Source organism: Lepidochelys olivacea (genome assembly GCF_965140295.1).
Source record: "Lepidochelys olivacea isolate rLepOli2 genome assembly, chromosome: 4".
Lineage (NCBI taxonomy): Eukaryota > Metazoa > Chordata > Testudines > Cheloniidae > Lepidochelys > Lepidochelys olivacea.
Window position 1 is genome coordinate 85,479,489 of NC_140414.1, and position 21,898 is coordinate 85,501,386.

At 37.1% G+C, this 21,898-nt stretch overlaps 1 protein-coding gene across 2 annotated transcripts in view; it reads left to right on the forward strand.

Moving 5' to 3' along the window:
* Positions 1-21,898, forward strand: part of TENM3 (teneurin transmembrane protein 3) — a 615,209-nt gene that overhangs the window by 569,828 nt on the left and 23,483 nt on the right. For both annotated transcript variants that reach the window (XM_084626411.1, XM_084626412.1), the window contains 3 exons: positions 2,081-2,313; positions 2,847-3,001; positions 3,909-4,783. In XM_084626411.1, coding sequence (XP_084482537.1) covers positions 2,081-2,313; positions 2,847-3,001; positions 3,909-4,783 — 1,263 coding nt within the window. The remainder of the gene's footprint in view (positions 1-2,080; positions 2,314-2,846; positions 3,002-3,908; positions 4,784-21,898) is intronic.

Genomic DNA, 21,898 nt, shown 5'->3' on the forward strand with positions numbered 1-21,898 from the left:
CTGATTTGCTCTTCAGAATTCAGCATTGGTGTGCCTATAACAAATATGGCTACCTCAACTTTTGAGCTTTCAGTCGAAAATAAATTATATATTTATACCATTTATGTCTCAAAAATATACTGTAATTAGACATTTCTATTTAACAACTTGAAGAGCCTTATATTAACTATGTAATAATATCCTGAGTAAACAAACTCCACATCTGATAATTTCCTTAAAAACAGAAATCACTTTCAAATGATCATCTAAATAACTTTGTATTAATGAAAATCTATTACTTACCACTAAGAAAAGTGATCTTAACTAATAATTACTTTTTGCTTATAATTAGAACTGTGTATTAAAATTAGAAGCCTTATCCTCATTTATTTATCAAATAATTAACCACTGTTTATTAAAAACAGGAAATATACTGTGTATATAAATTATTCACAGTTGTTGATCTGATGATCCTGTATTCCAACACTAAAAATTATCCTAAATAGTCATTTCATTTGTATTTTGCACTTTGCAGTACGTTTGTATTTAAAATGCACAAAATATTTCTTAAAAACCAAAGTAACCATGTAAATGTAAATAGTTTGTACACCAGTATACTATAAATCATTTGTGTTATAATTAAGAATTGAAAGTATGTTTCAGTAATTAGCTTGGTACTTTAACAATTTCAGATTTACATTAACAACACAAATTTACTGTAAACTTTCATGTAATTGTTTTCAGCTGTGTTATATAATGTTTAATTCTGTAACACACTCACGAAAGCTTATGCTCAAATAAATTGGTTAGTCTCTAAGGTGCCACAAGTACTCCTTTTCTTTTTGCGAATACAGACTAACACGCCTGTTACTCTGAAACCTGTCATTTACAAAAGGTGTTTAAGTACTTTAAGTACTAAGCATTTGATATAATTTATCTGCTTCATTGATTTCTTTACTGTGAACCAAAATGTTAAAACAATTTTATGTATATGGCACTCTGCTATAGTTTTAAAGTAGCTAGCCATAAAAAGCTGTCCCTATAATTTGTTCACAACTTCTTCATGTTGGTCTCTGTTGCTTTTTGCAAGTGGTAGTGTATAAAATGTGTTACATTAGCACTGATTTATATTTACAAAATGTGAGACACTACCTTTTTGTGAACATATGTTTGGATATCGTCATGATTGGTAGATATGTTTTAGGAGTGCATTTGCGAACATATCAGAAATGGAACTGACTATTCTGGCACTATGGCTCAATGCGTTAGGAGGCCATCAGAAATCACCTTCTGTACTTGAATGACCTCATCTCTGTTCTTAGTGCCATATATCAGGTCAAGAATCATAACTGCAGCAGGTTCAGTTACTGGATCATGATATATCAACTAAGAGGGGTACTCTCCGGAGTTGCTTTTTCTCTAGTAGGGGGAGAAAAGAGTAATTCTCAAAGATGTGGTAACATCAGAGCAGCAAACCATATGTTTCTGGGAAAATGGATAGCAATACAGGCTTTCTTTCACTATAATGAAGGCTATGTTGGCATCGTTAGTAGTTTTGTGCCCAAAATGTACAGTATCTTGAAATCTGATTCTTTGTGTAAAGGAAAAAAACTGCACTCAGTGCTGTGGTGAAAAAGATGAATTTTCCTAATTTATTAAATCATGCATATCATGCTTTTGAGAGGAACAGATTAAACCAATACTAAGGAGAACATCTTATCTCCTGTCCACGAACTAATAATATGAACCCTACCTTATCTGTTTATGAATAATATAACCCATGCACCTCAGCAACCCTGTGTAAGTTGTAATAAAAAGGATACTGAGATAACAGTGATGAAACAAGTGTAAGCTAGGGATGAGGCATGCTGCAAAGTTTGGATCCAAATCAGGATTTCAAACACCCAAGAGAGATTTCAGAATTGAGTGTTTTGATTCAGTCCATTATAGAGACAGCAGCCATCTCGAATTGCATATGACTACAGTTTTTATTTTTTATATGAATGCCAGTATGTAGCCAGTTAAATCTGATACTTTTTCCTCCAGTGTTTATGTGCAGTTTATTACTCATTATGTTTAAATCTGTGATCGCCTTTTACAGCAGCAACCCAGCTCACAGATACTACCTTGCAACTGACCCAGTCACGGGAGATTTGTATGTTTCTGACACTAACACACGCAGGATCTATCGTCCAAAGTCACTCACTGGTGCAAAAGACTTGACAAAAAATGCTGATGTCGTAGCAGGAACTGGAGAACAGTGCCTTCCATTTGATGAGGCAAGATGTGGTGATGGAGGCAAGGCGATGGAAGCAACGCTCATGAGTCCCAAAGGTAGAGACATTATCAATTCATGGTCTTAAAAAAAAAATCAGTCAGGGCCTGAACTGTGCTTTAATCACAACTGTGTTTTTGAAAAGCTCCTCCTCTACTGTCCAGAAAGACCATATAGAATGAAGCTACAAAAAGCCCAAGTTGATTTTATAGGAAATATTTGACTTTATAGTCCTTTTCAAATTTCACAAAGATTATGTATTCAGCAAATTATATCCAACGTTTTTAAAATGTCAATGTCTTACTCCCATCTATTCAGTTTTTCAGGTATACTAAAATACCAGGCACCTCTCATAGACTTCATTTTACTTTTCTGTAGAACAATATGCAGTCAAAAGAGTAAAATGTGCAGTAAACCTTTGTTCGTTATGCTACATATATTTACAAATGATTATATTGCATACTTTCTAAGCTGTGTACTTCCTGTCCTTGTATTCCTCAGACCTAGTCACTAGCACTTAGCAAGTTGTTAGTAACGGGTGCTAAATAAATGGCTAGTGTAATAAAACTAAAAAATTTTCTCTTGACTAAAGGACTGGCAATTGACAAAAATGGATTAATCTACTTTGTTGATGGGACCATGATTAGAAAAGTGGATCAAAATGGAATAATATCAACTTTGCTTGGCTCTAATGATCTAACCTCAGCACGACCTCTAACATGTGACACTAGCATGCACATCAGCCAGGTATTTTTAAAATACAGCTAATTTGGAGTGGGGTTTTTTGGGGGGGAAGTTGGGTAGGGGGGAAAGCTAGTGCAGCTTGGTTGATCCACGAAATAGAATCAGACAGAACATGTTGAATATTTATATATTTAACAGGATACCTTTGTGTTAAGAAACTTATTCCAAGGGCATGATTTTCAGTATATTCTACTAGCAAATATATGCTGCTGTATTCAATTTTTCTGCACATAAAGTTCAGTGTAGTACAGAACAACATAATTGTCAGCAAGAAACGTTAAGTATAGTAATAAAATACCAGCAGAGTAGCAAATATATTAGACCAGTATTGGCATAATGATATTTTTTAAATGAACAGAACCACTAATGTTCTTAGTCTATTAGTTTGAATGCCAGGATACTTTAAAGAGCTCAGAGGACCCTTTTTTATTGGTCCCAGTGGAGTTATATGAAGGGACTTTACTGTTGCTATGATTGAAAATGGAATACCAATACAATATTTCACAATCTGGAAAGTACTGAATTTCATTTTTGGTATTACCTTATTACAGATAGCAATGGTAAAATATGAGTTAGTAGTTCCTTGATATCCATTACTTGAACTTCTACTTTGATTTAGACTCTTTGAATTGTTGGGTGGGTTGCACGGGCATATAAGGTCATTCCAGATTACTGGGGGGCGGAATGCCTGTAGGATAGTTCCAGTGCATCTTTTTGTAAGCTCTATAGTTTGGATAAAATAGTTTCTTTTACTCCATTTATGTTCATATGAGGCCTTTTGACTAGTCTGCTCATAACAAATTAGAAATATCCTAAAAGCATTATCTAAAACTCAGGTTAAATTCAATTCAGCAAGCTAATTGTACTTAACCTAGATTGACTGACTAATGAAACCCTTTTCTTTTTTTAGGTACGTCTGGAATGGCCCACAGATTTGGCTATCAATCCAATGGATAACTCCATTTATGTTTTGGATAACAATGTAGTTTTGCAGATCACTGAAAATCGTCAGGTCCGTATTGCGGCTGGGAGACCAATGCACTGCCAAGTGCCTGGCGTGGAGTACTCTGTTGGAAAGCATGCTGTACAGACCACTTTAGAATCGGCAACGGCTATTGCGGTGTCCTACAGTGGGGTACTTTATATTACAGAAACTGATGAAAAAAAGATTAACAGAATAAGACAGGTCACAACTGATGGAGAGATCTCGTTAGTTGCTGGAATACCATCAGAGTGTGATTGCAAAAATGATGTCAATTGTGACTGTTACCAAAGCGGTGATGGCTATGCTAAAGATGCCAAACTTAATGCCCCTTCCTCCTTGGCTGTGTCTCCAGATGGTACATTGTACATTGCTGATCTTGGAAATATTCGGATACGAGCTGTGTCAAAGAACAAGCCCTTGCTGAATTCAGTGAACTTTTATGAAGTTGCCTCTCCAACTGATCAAGAGCTCTATATCTTCGATGTCAATGGTACTCACCAGTACACAATGAGTTTAGTCACTGGAGACTATCTGTACAATTTTAGCTACAGTAATGATAATGATATTACAGCAGTAACCGATAGCAATGGAAACACACTTCGTATCAGACGGGATCCCAATCGGATGCCAGTGAGAGTGGTGTCTCCTGATAACCAAGTGATCTGGTTGACTATAGGCACAAATGGATGCCTGAAAAGCATGACTGCCCAAGGACAAGAGCTTGTTTTATTTACTTACCATGGCAACAGTGGGCTTCTGGCAACTAAAAGTGATGAGACTGGATGGACTACATTTTTTGAGTAAGTATAAAAAAATAAAGTTGTTGTAATTAGTCTACACAGTTCTAGAGTCCAGTATAATTATTTGAAATACTTTTAGGGCTTTGACAAAAATAAGCTTTAAAATGTACTTGCGAACACAAACAATAATTAAACACTCGGTCACTCCTGTACTTTTGTTGTCTGTCGGACATCTTCCAAACTTTAATGTGAAATTAGTGATGATAGATTGATGATCCAGGATCTGTGTTTTGTACTTTAATACAGTTGTTATGAGACAGCAGCAAGCTTTGTCCAGAGAATCATAGCTCGGGCAAACAAGCTTTTGTAGGTTTGTGTTAAAAATCTAGATTTCTCTCTCCTTTTGCTCATTATACTCCCACTAGTTCTGTAATAAATACTAAGCCACAGGAAGAAATTTATTTTGGTGCTCAGTCTCTACTGTTTGGTCTTTCAAGTGAAAGCAGTCTATAAGATGAGTATCAAAAAAGCTCTGTATCAAAAAAGTTAGAATGGAAATTTTATAAGTGTTGCAATGTCAGAAAGTAGAGAATATGCGGGAGGGTTCTGATGGATAAAATGGCAAGCTTCCCACAGAGGGATCATGGGCAGGAATCTAGAGCATGAGGTTTGATGAAAGAAGTGTGGGCCATGGTGAAAGTGTCATTCCCATGGGAAGCAGCTACTGAAAGTGCAGATACACCAGCAATCAGTGAGGTACACAGTAAGTAGCAAAACATGAGTGGTTAGGGAACAAGTCTGACTTGTGATTTTTACCATGTTGTTTTTATCCATTCATAATAAAATATATGAATTATCAAAAGGATTTACAGGCTCCCAGATTACATTGACTGAAAAGAGTCATGAAGTACCATAGAATTCAACATTTTTGTTTTTCTGTAGGCAACTTCATCTCAAAAATAAACAAAGAAATGAATCAGTATACCAAGCACAGTTTAATAAATGTGCCACTTAAAAAGCACAAGTGATTTATCAAAAAATCTATTTCCCAATTCATTAATACAATTTGTTTAACCAAAAAAATCATTTTTGTTACTGAATTGAAAATAGATTTTTTTTAATCACCTCACTCAGTAAAGAAACAGTGGAGATAGAAAAGTTCAGAAAAAGGTGCCAAAGGTGATTTGGGAACACACAGAATGTGCATATAATATACATACAATGACTCATGAGAGATGAGAAGAAGTAGAATTATTCAGGCTGAGAAGGAGCAGAGTTCGAGGGAACTGTATTGAGGTATTCTGAATTACAAACAGCATGATGAAAACTGATCAGTCTCTTCTTTTTTATCCTTTCCTATCTTGTATCTTGAGGATGAAACGTAACCGCAACTGCTCCCAAGGTCAGGACCTACAAAAAGCTTTCAAGTCAGTGCACATGATAAAGAAAATAAAGTGCTGGTGTCAGGCAATGGCTGTAGAGCCAGACGGCTATGTTCGGAGCTAACTTCACATTTATGTCAGTATACATTTGGCTGAGGCAGTAGGTGGGGAGACCGAGCACCTGCATCTACTCTCCAACCTTTACATATGCCATCAGAGACATGAGAGTAGCAGGCACTGCTTCAGTGCACACTGTGTCCTGAAGGGGAGATGCAACTAGAAGTGCTGATTTCCAACAAAAGCAGCAGGTGGAGCAGAATTGCTGCCTGTTTTAAGGTATTGTTATAATAATCTGTAGATCGGCAGAGCGCTGATAGCGAGTATGTTCCCAAAGCAGTAGTGCACATCTGTAATATTTAATTGCATATTTCTTGTCTTTTTAGGCCTTGACAAAAGTATCTAGAAACATAGTAAGGATACGCAGAAGAATGGGAGAATATTCAGCAGTAGGCAGGGAATACATTTTGTTTTCATGAGTTAGAAATGTCCTTTTAACTGAGAGAACAAAGCTAAGTTCCAGGTTGATTGTGCATAGTCACCCAATTCAATGAGAATCAATGTAGTTTTAACTTCAACACGTATACATAAAATTCCTGGCTTCTACCTTGTGGCTTGGACCAATCAGGGGATTGTGGGGATAGTAAGTTTGTTATTGAAACTAATGTGTCTGCTGGGTACAGCTGGCATTTTTAGCACACTGGCATTCATTTTGAATAGTGTAGAGCTAGTGTTTTATTCCTACCTGTAATTTCTCTCCATGTTACTTGTAATTGTTTTGTGCCTATTGAGATTCCATTAGGGAAAGGGCTGATGGTTTCTGAATGTACTTAATGACTTCTGCATAGTCTCAAAGATAGATTGTATTCAGTACCAAGTAGTTTACACTTCTACTTTTTGCATTACAGGTAGGATTTAGGATAATAAGTTTCATGAGCTAAATAATTACTTATTTATTGATTCAGTAAACAACCATCTTTCACATCTGACCTTCTTTCATGTAAACTTTCTGGTCTCCGCTAGGTATGTCCAGCTAACTAATAGAGCCCCATTGTGTTTTGACACTATGCAAAGGCCGACTATTCCCTTCAGCCAGTATTAGTTCTTATTCCATGCTGCCATTTATGTATGTTTATAAACAATAACCTCACAGTATTGACTCATTACAATTCCTAAACTGAAATACTTACAGAGAAAGCTAAATAATTTCACTCATCCAGAATATAGAAATAAATAAAATTGATACTGAAAATTAAGACCACACTGACTATGTAGAGCTATGCAAAGTGAGAGCATGTCATTGATTTTGGTTAGAATATAAAGTTCTTTTAAAAATATATGGTGCTTCACAGCTCCTTAAATGTTTGTTCATATAAAATCCTCCTATTTAGGATCATGTGTTTCCTTTTTGAAGAAGGAAATGATAGATATGAACAAGGAAACTTCATTGTAACTTTTCCTTTAATTATTGGTGAATCTTTCTCTTTGGTTTCCAGAGCCACAACTTCTATAATGTATGGCCAGAATCGTATGTAGTTTATGGCTAGAGCAGGTTGAAATTTTTTTAATGGAACAGTTTTCCATCAGAAAATGCAGTTTTGTCAGAATAAAAAGTTTTGTGAAAACATATTGATTTTCATTAAATTTTCTATGGGAAAAAGTCTCAGAACAAATTATTTCAACTTTCTTTTTATGTTTTGATAATGCTAAATGCTTTGCATTGACTTTATCATTTCAAATAATTTTGTTTTAACCCATATTAAAATATTAATTTTAATATTATTTTATTAATATATTTAATATTATTTATATGTTAATGTCTTTATAGTGTTGAAATGTTTTGGTATTAGCAAAACATTTCAATGTTTGCTAGCAACAATTTTTTGGAATTTCTGTTCCACAGTAAATTGCAACATTTTGACTTTTTGTTCTGATTTGAAATAAAAACAAATGTTGGAATTTCCCACAGAATGAAAATTCCATTTTCTAACCAGCTGTATTTGTGGCTTGTTTGTGCCACACTCTGGTTGTCCAACATATCTTGAAAGTTGTAAAAGTTAAGTTAGAAAAGCGACCACCATTGTTATAACTATAGGATCAGTTTTTTAGCCCAATTCTGCAAAGACTATGTGGGCAAAAGTGTTTATCTGTACAGATCCAGCAGGACTGGGGCTTAAATGCAAGGAACTCTCATCGATTTCAGTTGGAGTCCAAAGATCTGAGAGAAGATCTAAAAGGAGAATTTTGCACTGGATGATCTGGCTGGTTGCCCTGACAACACTAGGCAGTAGGACTTGATTCTTTTCAGGTTTTTCCAAAGAGCAAATCTTTCTAACATCACATGCAAAAAGACCATTTTAAGAAGTGCCCTTTTATGATCAAGTACATAGCTAAAATGCAAGAAATTTGTTTCTATTCTCTCTTTTCCACTTTTATTTAGCAAAACACAGCAAATTAATCCTGATTTGCATGTGATGTTGCAGGCACACAGATCTAGGTATCAGTTTGTGAACAAACTACGTGAATTCTGTAGCTCCACATTAGATTGCCTACCAGTAATTTTATTCATAATTTATATGTTTTATTGTAAAATGATACTTCTGAATTCCTATGCTGTTAATTATTCTAGCCTAGGCCCTAGTGGATAAAGTGTCTGCTTTATGTTTCAAAGGTTGGTAGTTTAACTCTTAACTCTTCTTAAGGTTGTACTTTTTTATTAAAATTTATATTAACTTCAATTTTGAATCATTATTATAATTCTTGATTCTTAACAGTTTGCTAAACCAAAAAAAAAAATCTTCTAATACAAATCATTTCACATGAAAAGAGTAAGAACTCATCCATAGAAAAATGTATATACTCTGCCATGCAAAGATAACAGCCATGCTAAAGGTCAGCAGGGTCCACCTCCTATTGTTACAAACCATCTTGCTTAATCTGAACTTTTCTTTAATCATGGCTGTTTCCATGTATACTTTTGAATTATTTTTCTACCTTTTTTTACGTGATCATTTTTGGATGAGATACTATATAGCAGATTAGTATGTATTGCATCATTTTTGTACAAACCATTTCCACTCTGGATGGTAAGCTAGCACAGGTATATGAAATGAATAATATTTTTATCTGAACTGAAGACTTTGAAATGCTGAAATGAAAAAGATTATCCATATTATATGTCACAAATTTGAAAACCCTGAAATCAATCCATATAATCCATTTATTGGTGTAAAGAACCAAAAGTCCTCCATGGAATGTCCCAAAGTGCAAGAATTAGCCAGTCAGACCTCCCAAGCTGAAAAAGATTTAGTTTCAAAACTTTCCATTAATTGAATGTTTGAGTCTTAAGAGCATTAATTATTCCAGAAAGTCATTGTAATTTGCATTCAAATAAATTGACCACATGCTTAAAGCTGCATTCTGTAAAGTGCCCAAGCATTATGGTAACCCTCTGCTTTTGCAAATGCAGCTGACTTTTAGATTTAGCTAAATTTCTTTGAGGTTGACAGAATCCTGCCATATAAACAATTAAAGGTAGGGCTGCTGTCAGCTCCTCAAAAGCTGAACTTATTTCTAATTTCAAAGGTGCACAAGGTTGATACGATGGCATAACATCAGACCATCATCAGTTTTCTAACTGCAGTAGAGTTATTCTCTGAAAATCATTAGACCAGATCTTTGCCCTTCCCCCTTCAATCAGTCTGCTTTCTGCTCCTCAGGAAACATAAAATAGCTGTAAAGCTGCCCTAATGGAACTGCTAGGGATTCCTTTGGCATCGGAGAATCCCAACATGGCGTAAAGCCAAGATAGTTGGCTGTATGCCATCTGCTGGAATAGTGATACACTGCCATGGTTATAGTCTGCTGAGGCACTGATGCCCCATCTCCCTTGAAATAACAGAGATGATCAGTAAGGAACTCACTGCTCTGAAATGGCCCTGGGCTAAAATATTCCAGATTTGCTGTCTTTCAGAGCATGCTGCAAAGTTAATTTGTTTCTCCTGGCCTCCGAGGAGAGTTAGGGGAGGAAGTACTGGACGGTGCATTTAGGATGTTATTTGTATTTAGAGCTGCTACTTGGTCGAAGGGGTGAGGTGGTTGACATTTCATGTTGTAAATTTGAGTAATTGGAGTGGTACTCAGAGCTTGTGTGTGATGTTTTTTATTGTTTTAAGTCTCAAGAGGGAAAAACAGTGGGTGTGTCAGGGCCAGGAAGAGGTGTGGCTGGACCCCTTACACTCCAGTGATGCCTGCCAGTAGTATGTTCCCTAAAGGATAACTTAGAGCAATCCTTAGGATCAGGGGAGTGGCAAGAGGTCTGAGAGCTACATTTCCCCCCTTCCTCTTTGGTCCTGTGCCAAGCAGCGCTATAAGAACCTTTGTCTTAAGTGTATTAAAAAAAAAAAGTCCTGGTAGACATTTTAAAATAAATAAACATTAGAATTCTGCATATTTTGTGTAATCTCTCCATTTAGTGTCTCTTGCCTTCATAACTTAATGCTATCTGATTGTTGGGGTTAGCTGCTGTAAATCAGTTTGTGGTCATTTTTACTCCCCTGGCTTTTATGAAGGATGTACACATTCCCTATGCTAATCTAAAATTTTAATCTTCTACTTTCTCTTATCTCCAGAAAGATTTTGACCGTCTATGTCATTAACCATGAATTAATTCCAACAATGAATTCTTAGTTAAAACTAATATCAATTTATAGGCTTTTTCCCTTCAATCACAAGTTTAATGTGATTCCTGAAAAATTGTTTCAGCCAGTAACTAAATATTTTAGTGCATTAAACTACAGCCTTGCTGATCTCAGGATAGTCTCAGTGAAGAAAATACTCAAACCTTGAAGAATTGTTTATGAGGGAATAACATCTGGATATTTGGATTTCAAAATGCTAGCTCCCTGAAGCTTAAACACCAAGAAAAAGAACTCTTTTTAACCTATCTAGTGTTACTTTACTAGTAGAAAGGAGCACTTACTCAGGCTAAACATGCATATTTCCTGCTTGTATATCTAATTCCTTTCTATGTTCTTTCCTCTTTTCTTTCAGGGAAGGGTAGCATCAAGCAGACACAGATCTGCTCCAGATCCCAGGTGTATCCCCCCTGCAGTCCTCTCACTGCTTTTCCTTCTTTTCCCCATCCATTTGGCCCCCAAAGCTACCGGTCCTGCAGTATTTTGTTACATTTTTTACCTGCTCTCTGATCCTCCTCCCTCTTTCCAAATTCCCCCATCAGTTCACAAAGGCATATTTGGCTGTCTGACTTTTCCACTCCCCTCGGTACCTTTCTTCCTAAACCCCACTTGTATCTCCTGACATCCTGCTCCTCCCTGGGCATTGCATGCTCTGAGCTCATTTGTCTTTTCACTCCCTCTTTTGCTCATCAGTCACCAAGGGACTGGGGATGGAAATCAAGGAGAGTGACATTAGGAGCAGGGAAACTGTAATAAGTTTTTTCTGCCCCCCTTGTTAAATGAACAAGCATTCCAGACAATTTAGAAAAGTTTTAACGTCTGCAGAATGTGAATCCTGAAGTTAATGTTTTATATCGCGTTCCAGGTTAAAAAAAAAATCCCTTTTACGTGCTTGACTGCTTAGCATCATGCTTTACCTATTGTGGTTATTATTAAAATTAATCATGTGTTGAGTGCTGGCAGTTTGCTCAGTGCTGTATGATTCAGAGGAGGGTACAGGCCCTGAACTGAGTGGTTTAGCTGCCCCACATACCAGGCACCAACATTCCAGTGAAATGCAACAACGGTGAAGAGATTACATTCGAAAGTAAACAAAACATTTCCATTTTACTCCTCCTTTTATGCACTCCCTGATGAAAGCTGAAGTGGAAATATTGTAAAACAATATTTTGGGCCTTATGCTGCTTCCCGTATTAACACAAGTAATCTCACTGTACACACTGGGATTGCCTACAGGAGTCGATCATCTGGTTAAAAAAAGATTGACAAAACGGTTTTCCGTCAAAAATGAGTTTTGTTGAACTACAAACATTCGGCAGGAATGTGTTGATTGCAATAAATTTTTTGACGGTGATAACGTAGAATCATTTTGTTTCAATAATGTTGGATAATTTAGTTTAGAGAAGGTACAATCTGACATTATTGAAATGATGTTTCCACCTTGTCAAAAAAAATTTTCTACGTTATCAAAACAAACAAAAATAGATATCATCCCAAGAAAATGTTTCAATGGTTCCAAATAGAGTTTTTTCAGAATTTTTCATTTTGTACGCATTTTCAAAATTTCAGCTTTTCATTCTGATTTGGATTTTTTTTTTAATGTCAGAATTTCCCACAGAACAGAAATTCTGGTTGCCGACCCGATGTAAAGAATAATCCAAGAAAGATTTGGCCCTTTATACTATACTGGTTTTGAGTTATTTGTTCTTCTGTTATATCCATCATAGCTAGATGGTAGCCATTAAAGGCTACACAAACCCAGAATTCTTTGGCTCTGCTGCTCTGAATCAGCCTAGCATTAGAAAATATACTACACATCCACTGCATTGGCAGGAGGATGGACTGTAGATGATCAAATATGTCTTGTCTGTTTCTGACTTGTATTACTCCATGTTTTTCATTACTTCTAAAACATCGTGCAGTTACATTATCTCAAAGCCTAGTCACCCTCTCTATTCCTACCACCAACATGCTTGTTCAGGCCCTCAGAATCTCTTGCTCCAACTATTCCTATCTCCTCCCACCCACCTATCAATGAGTTCAAAATGTGATGGGCAAAAAATCATTCACCATGCTTACTATATTGACTGTGTTCAGTCCCTTTTCAAATTCCTTTTTTGCCTTCTCCTATATCAAATTCTTGTCTATACAACCTGGCCCCTGACAGCTTCTTGACCTGTCTTTTTCCCCATCAGTGAGCTCAAGCTATACAACTTGTATCTTTGTATCTGCTTCTTTGTTCTTCATCTCCTTCAGCTGTCTTCTCTGGCACTCCTTCCATGGTATCTCAGTCACCTTAAACCTGCTCTTTGACTCAGCTCAGAATCCCTTACACACATTTTTCCTCCAAATCCCTCTCAAAAACCACTGGAGATGTGCAGTGCAATGTGCAGGCTCACAGTCATGGTTCCCTGGACCTACTCTACACAGCCATGGCAATGTGGGCAGCAGTAACTTCTGCTCCTGGCAGAAGCTCTTATGCCAACCAAGGATGAGGTATTACTGAGTTTAATTCCATTATACCACCTCCTCTCGCTGCCCCTGATATGTGCTGCCTTGCCCTTATGCCAGGTGGTAAAACTCTAGTGAGGGACGCATCAGCAATGTGTGGCAAAGCTGACATGGGACATGACGGAACCACCTCCACCTGCTTCACACTAGCCAAAGATTTGCCCTATGCAAAGGAAATTCTTCAGGGAAAGTCTCTGGCTGATGTACATTCACTGTGTGTGTGAAGGCAGTAGATCAGAGAATCCAGCCTAAGTTCTTTAGGGCAGAAACTTTCTCTTCATATTGCTAATGCACAGTTGGTGCTATATACAAATATTATGTAACAATGTTGAATCCAACTTACTATTTTTGAGACTTTCTCAATGATAATGGTGCAGCTTGCTTTAATTGTATGTTTACATTTCTACTGTAGATAAATTGTAAAAATGCACAGATTCTTAACTTTCTTCCTAAAAGGTTTAAAAAATTAAATTCTTTTTGCTGTGAAAACAGGCTGTGACCTTGCAACTCTCCATAATATAAAAAATAGCATAACATTACAGTAAATCTCATAAATTTAATAAAACAAAATATTAAAAACTCAATTCTGGAAAAATTATCTTCATAATGAACAACGAAATCCTCTTACTATTTCATAATATGCCTGCTTAGAGAACAAAAGTAGACATGCTAAATAGCATCCTATTACCAGTGCTCTAGGCATCAGTGTGAAAACTCTGAAGAAAAACTTTATCTCACTCCCTAGATATTTATAGAGCACCTATGTCGCTGGTAGCAAGGTACAAAACAGTGTCTCTTAGTTCATGTACTTTTACCTTTTTTCTTCATTTTTTCAGTCCTTGGAAGATTACTTTATATAATGTTGGTCTTTAAAGGTAAGCTAAGTAATGAAAATAGAAATGAAATACCATCAAATAGGTAATAATATCACAATGGCAACAATGATCAGCAATATTACAAAGCTTCCATGCAGGGGAAAGTGAGAGGTGCCTTGGTTCCTATCAAGAAAATCAGGAGCTGATGTCTGTAATGTTTAGAAAAGCACTGAGGAGTCAGGTTAGTTGACAAGAAGGCAATAGCACTTTTATTAACTCCATAAATACGCAGCTCTACCTATTTTTCTTCAGGCTTCTGAAAGTATCTCGTTCACTCCCAGCAAGTTCAGAGGCTTAGCAATGCCATGAGCTCAGTCACTCCCATATTAAAATTATCTCATCTCCTTTGCATAGTTTTTTCCATAATATCTATTCTTACAATGCGGCCAGAAGATGTTTTCATTTTTGCTTCACATAAATCAGTTAAAATCTATTCCAGATCTCACTTTGATATGAAACAAATACCCTTCTAACAGAGGGTTTGATTCAATGCACTTTTGAGTCAATTAAAAATTCCCTTTGACTTCAGTGGATGCGGGAGCAGGCCCAGAATAAACCATGCACTGTTTTCAACCACACCAGATTCCAGCTTCATGTCCTTACCTTAAAGGCCCTTCATACTATGTATCTCCCAACTTATCAACTTATGTCTCTTATCATTTTACCTACATTCCCTGAGCTCTGCCACTAATATAAACCCTATATGCTTTTCCATTTCTCCTATAAATGTGTCTGTGCTTTCCTCCACACTTCCCCTGCATGGAAATGCTTCTCATAATTGCTATCATCTCTTCCTTCCTTCGCTCCAGGACCCTCTGCTGTATGTCCTACAAAGGAATCAGCCCATAATTGTAGACTAGATTGTGTGGCTGTTGGGAATAACTGCTTTTATATTTTAAATCTTTCTGATGATTTTGAACCATCCGAAACCATCAAGGTATACAAAAGTTAATCTGTGTAACTGCATGATCTTATCATTTCCTTCATCCTCTCTTCGCTCTTCCATCCGTTTGTTGCTTCTTCTTTCAAGTTAGATTTTAAGATGTTTTGGGCAAGTGCCATGTCTTTCTGGGGTTTTCACAGCCTCCAGCAGAATGGGGCACTGTCCTTTGGGGGCAATTGTGCATTATTGAATATTGATTGTTTCCCCTTGTAATGTTTGAGCTCATATTTACAAAGATATAGTGCCTTTCATCCCAAAGATTCTGATTACGTTCTACAGATTATTTGTATGCGGCATCACTGAAACGCAGCCACTTCTGAGGTAGAAATGAGGCCAGGTCAGGGGAAGAGAGAATGAGGAAATATAAAAGAATTTTCCTAAAAGTAATAAATATTAGGAAAACTTTCACTTAAATTGGGAGATGAAATGTAAACAAAGTTATCATCCTTCTTACTGGTATCTGTGGACGTTATGATGTCACAAAAACAAGCATATGACTTCATGGGAATAAACAGCAGAAGCAGAAGATCTTCTAGGGTGAAATGCATCCCTGGTAGAATGCCAGGACAAGGCCTATGAACCATTAAAGTTCCACTTGAATCCTCAGAAAAGATTTCTGTTAGACTACTTTATGCTGACCTTCTGCATCAGAGTGACTTTCACTTAAAAAGAGTAGACATTTTTTTTAATTGAGTCATCTAAAAAAGTACAGATTGGCAGAACTTCTTTATCCGTACTGGGAATCCTCACTTTGAGTGTTTAATGCTGACGGAGAAGTAAAATTATTGGAATATAATTTTTCTTCATTTTGCTAAACTTTCTGTAAATATAGAATTCAATTTAATAAACTTTAATATTGTACTGAAGTTATCAGTTACCTCTTAAACTGTTTTAATAGGGCCCCCCATCTTTCAAAATAAAGTGACACTACCTTACACAGTAACCAGAAAGTCTAGCCAGACTACCAATACTAATTCTCATTTACCCTGGCACCCTTTATACCACTCTGACAGTGTAAATGAGCTTTAATATAAATAAGAATCAGGCTCATAAGGTATATCCTAAAATTTCATTCATTTGAATGATCATACTCCAGGATTTACACTGTCAAAATACATAGATCATTTGTCAGTAATGAAAGGGTTCAAATAGGTCAAGTGTGTAGAAGTGACCCTGAAGGTAGATACATGATAGTAGGAGAGCTAAGAATATGTACAACAAGGAAGGACCGTACCCTTCTGCTCCTTTCCATAGCACTTCAACAACAGTACCATTAACCTGACAAAAATTCTGGTTATCTTAATTTTACTGCTTTTTCTGGAAAACATTGTATGTGCAAAAGGAAAAGGAGTACTTGTGGCACCTTAGAGACTAACCACTGGAGGCATGAACTAGATCCTTTGGCTAGAATGGTGTTGTAATTGAAATTAATACATATGAAAATGTAGAAAAAATCCAAAAATGTTCATAATAATTTAAATTGGTATTCTATTATTGTTTAATAGTGCAATTAAAACTGAGATTAAATTTTTTAATCTCATAATTAATCGCAATTAATTTTTTTAATCATTTGACAGCCCTAATTTAATCATCATCACTTTGTCTAGTCTCAGTTTATGGTAGTCTTGGACCTGTGACTGGCAGATTGTTTTTTACTACCCTCAAGATTTTTGGGGGTAAAATTCAGGACATTTTTTTCTTTGAGGTTAAATATAATTAAAAGAACATCTTTATAAACTGATGGTATGACTTAAAGCAGTGGTTCTCAAGCTTTTGTACTGGTACCCCCTTTCACAGCAAGCCTCTGAGTGTGACCCCCCTTATAAATTAAAAACACTTTTTAATATATTTAACACCATTATAAATGCTGGTGGTAATGCGGGTTTGAGGTGGAGGCTGGCAGCTCGCAACCTCCCACGTAATAACCTTGCAACCTCCTGAGGGGTCACAGCCCCCAGTTTGAGAACCTCTGATTTACCTGTATTTTCTTTTTGCATTACAGATCCTACTTTCTGTCAGTGCAAATGTGAGCTTAATGGCCTCAACAAGCTGAATGAAACATTTTTTGCCACATTATGATAGATTTTCAATATGTATCAAAATGATGATAGACATGCACAATGACAGTATTGTGTATTTATTAAAGATGAGCTTTGAACTTTTTCTTCATGCTCTCATTTGATGTAGTTTGCCACTAGAAACATGTGCAGAGTACTTTGATATGCAGACCTCTTAATTGACAAAATAGAAGTAATCTGCAAAGGTTTTGTGAATTTCCTGTTCACTCACAATAAGTAGAGAGATGCACTGAAGATATTTCTAATGTATGTTCACTGAATATATTAATAGTACTGTTCATTCTACCATCCAGTTTATACATAGTTATAATATGAAAAATGTTCATGCCTCATTTCTCAGATATACTGTCTCAAATAACGTTAAAGCAAGGCAACAAATACATAAATGTATTTGACTTGCACATCTTGTTATCTGAGATGTGCCAGAGGCAGAGAGTCTTCACTTTGAAACTGACATGTTTGTAAGTTCCATAATTATTTTTCTTCCTTGTTGCAATCATTTTGTTAAGGGAGGAATTCTGCAAGCATGTGTTCTATAGAGGCACTTTGAAAAACAATATTGGCCATCCCCTGACATCAGGTTTTACAGAAAGCTTTACTATAAAGTTCAGTTCTAAGGCTCCATATGTTAAACTGAAGTAATTTATTGTATAAAACTGTGACAGTTGCGACCAAGGTAAATCTCCTCTGAACTGAGATATATGCCATATGAGGCACAAGTGGAAGTTACATTGTGCAACTGAGCATGGGACATTTCCTCCTGCAACAAGGTTTTCCTAGAAGTTACTAAATTGGAAAGTGAAAGAGTGATGAAAATGTCCTGTATAGCCTAGAACCGAAAATGGTATGGGCAGGGATGCAATTAAAACTGAAGAAGATGGACATCAGAAGAGAAAATTCCAGCAGTTAGAGAGCACAAGGTCAAGAGTCTGAGAAGATAATAATCATTACCACTGAGAGTCTGTCATTCTGGAAAAGAAACCTAGCTGGCTGCAGCAGATGATCTTAAGTAAGCCAAGGAGTCTGACTCTCCGGGCCAGTTCTACCTCTGGCGTTATTAGTTTGGTCTCACCTCTTGCCTTTTGTGGTCATTAACCATATGAGGTGATTTTGTTGAGGTGAGTGGAATAGAACTGAGAGAATTTGAAAAGGCACTGTAGACTGGTGAGTGAGCTTAACTTTTTTTTTCCTTGAAAAGTTCACCATGTTTGCCATCCTCATGAGAAATTTGAGAGGTTGGTTGAGTGGCTTTATTGTAGAACCTGGAGTGCATGAGGAAGATCAGAAAGGCCTGGAATAGTAGTAGTATGTGTGTTTGTGGGTGGGCATGCAGAAATCAAAGAAGCTCTGAACAGCCAAAGGGAGGGGGATTGCCGTCTAGCCTTAGATCCAATGTCTCCAAGGGTAATTTCAGTGTTAGACCACTAGGCATATAGAACAAAATTCTTGGTCTAAAACTGACAAGCTTGGATGAGAAAACTACCTGAACTCACCAACAAATTGTAACAATACTGGATATAATTAAAAAAATTTAAAATAACCTATGAATGCCCAGGATGATGCCTAGAGTGATGTTGCTGTGTCTAGTGCCCTGATAGGGAAGTAGTCACATTTCACATTATTTTACAAATGTCACATTTCACATTATTTGTGGAAGAGATCATGTTTAATAAAATACTGCCACAGTGTGTACTCATATGCTGTGATTCAAAATGAGGGACCCATATTACAATCCAGCATGAAATGGAATATATGGTAAACTACAGAAAGAGTGGAGCCAAAGGCAAATGGAGTATCTGAGAGATTATGGAAATGCGGATTTGACACTGGGAGAAGAGATTTTTTGCTGTGTAGTGAATGAATTGGGGAAATGAAAGATGGTAACAGAAGTGAAGAAAGCAGGAATGTTGACAAGAGTGATTGGAGCTAAATCATCAAGGACGAGAGATGTTTTGGAGTGACATAGAAAGTTGGTATTCAGCCTTTGAAAACTAACAGAGCTGCTTCCTCATTGAATGAGATCAGAGAGAGTCACAAAGTAATCACAGTATAGTGCATTAATACTGAATTGTGAGGGTTGTGCTGTGAGGTTGTTCTATTCAGTGACGAAGCAGCCCTCTTAGAATTTCTCACCCACCCCTTTCCCCTGGTTGCTGAAAGGGAGGAGTATCCTCTTTGCATCTTTGGCTTGCTCTCCTTCTTTCTGAGAATAAAGAGTGCCTCCCCTCTGTTTTTCTCCCACCCCTGCCAACCTTCCAGGTTGTTGAGAAAGAGCAAGTTGCCCCATTGTTGCTGGGAGAGGTAAGAGTTTCCCCTGTCTATCTTCTCACATTCTGGCTTTGAAAGAGAACGCATCCATAGCTCATCCTTTCCCTCCTTGCTTTCCGTTCCTGACTACAAGGGGATGGAAAATCTTTCTTTCTTTTCCCACACTACCTATGAGTTTGCTCAGCATTTCCTAAACCAGCATGCCTGTATCAGGCAGTTGTAGTTTTCAAGTTCCAAGTACCTTTTAAAATGACATGTGTCAAGTATATGAACACATGAAATGAGTGAGCTTTTTCTGATTCAGCCTGTCTCCCAATCTAAAACTGATATATTAATGATAATTCTTGGCACATAATATAAACACCTTTCATCTACCTGTGAGAGAGGGAAATATTGTTACCCCTAGTTTATAGTTGGGGGAACTGAGCCACCGAGATGGGAAGTGACATGCCCAAATTTAGGCAGAAAGTGAGTGGGGTGAATTGGGAATACACTCCACGTTTCTTGATTCCATGTCCCATGCATTAGCTACAACATTGTCCTTCCCCTGTTTTTACCTTTATTGCTTTCTCACCTCCCTTTGTCTCTCTTGAGTTCCAATTTCTATTGTGACTCTTCTTTTCACGAAGTTGTTTAGCCTCAGCCTCTCCAATGGTCTTTTTCTCCACTATCCTCACTGGCCCACACTCCCATCAATCCTTTCCCTTCCCTCCATTTTTATGACCTCTCTCACGCAGATTGCCGGCCCCCAATTTGTGCAACCCAGAATCTGTTTTTCCTCCAAACATTGTCACCTACCATCAGCTCCTGACACAAGAGAACCATAGGGTAGAGTGTACCTATGTGGGAAGACATAGAACTGTCTGCTTTGCTGCTACAGTACAGAATCAGGAGAGTCAGCAAATATTAGGCCCCAACACAGCTGGTCCTGACTGCTTTCTCATTCCCCTTTCCCACTGTGATCCACTGTGCTGCACTAAGAGGCACAGTAGGGGCAATGAAGCCAGTGATGGGAGCAGTAAGAAAGGAGGAGGAGGAAGGTTTGAGTACCTGTGCAGCAGTCCTAAGAGTCACCACTAGTAGCCAGAAGAGAAAATTGGAGGGGAAACAGTGTTCACTCCCCGCACCCATGGGGATGCAGCAAGGACAGTGTGACTGTCTCTCCAACTGAGTAAAACTTGGCACATATGGACAGTTAAGAGAGCCTTCTCATTTGCACCCTATTACCTCTCCCTAGATGCTAGAAAAAATGAGAACAGAATGCTCGGACTATGGACTCCATGTCAGCCATATGCACAACCTTACAGGGATGAAATGTCAACTATTGCTGATGTACAGAACAGCCACAGTGCTTTACACTTAGAATGTTATATGCAGAGTTATGGTCAAGTATTGCATATTGTATTGTCAAAAGAAAAGGAGTACTTGTGGCACCTTAGAGACTAACAAATCTATTTGAGCATAAGCTTTCGTGATGAAGTGAGCTTTAGCTCACGAAAGCTTATGCTCAAATAAATTTGTTAGTCTCTAAGGTGCCACAAGTACTCCTTTTCTTTTTGCAGATACAGACTAACACAGCTGCTACTCTGAAAAATATTGAATTGTGATTCTGTAGGCACAGAGGTCCCTCTAATGAGTGAGCTTAACTATGTGGCTGTAGTTACAGTGAGAGTTATTTGAAATGCGGTCTGTTCTTTGGCTACAGCAGTCAAAGGATGTTAATAAATAATTCCCAGCAAGATAATCTGAACAAACATTCCCCTAAAACATTGTGCTACAAAGCAGAACCTAGAAAGAGACATTAATTGGCATATTTACATTCCCCTGGGAGACGGAGAGGGAAGATTTGCATGAAAGAAAATTAAGTAAATGGCTCTGAAGGATGAGATTGAAGGTGGGATTGGTATTCTTAACAGATGTCATTTGAACTGAAGTGAAAGAAATGTTGGTATGGTTGGTTCAGTTTTTTGCATAAGTACAATATCGCTCAACCTGCCAAGTCCCAAAGGTAAGACAGAATATATGAAGAAGACCCAAAATGAGGGATGCGCAATATATTTATACTGGAAACTCTTTTATACTAGAAGAAATCCTGTCAAATTGAAATATAGTTAATTGTAAAACATGAGGCCTCTTGATTACTTTGGGAACAGCAACCACAGTTTCTTTTTTTAAAAAAAAAAAATTCTCTCTTGTTGCTGTGTGAAAATCCTACACAAATAAGAGAAATGGACTATAGTGAAAGGATGAAATTGATATATACAAAGTGCTGTCAAATCTGAAAGCAACTAAACTGAAAACTAGAGAATTATTTTTTAACCTAATCTCTTTCAGTTACAGTAATCCCATGTGGTATTTATGACA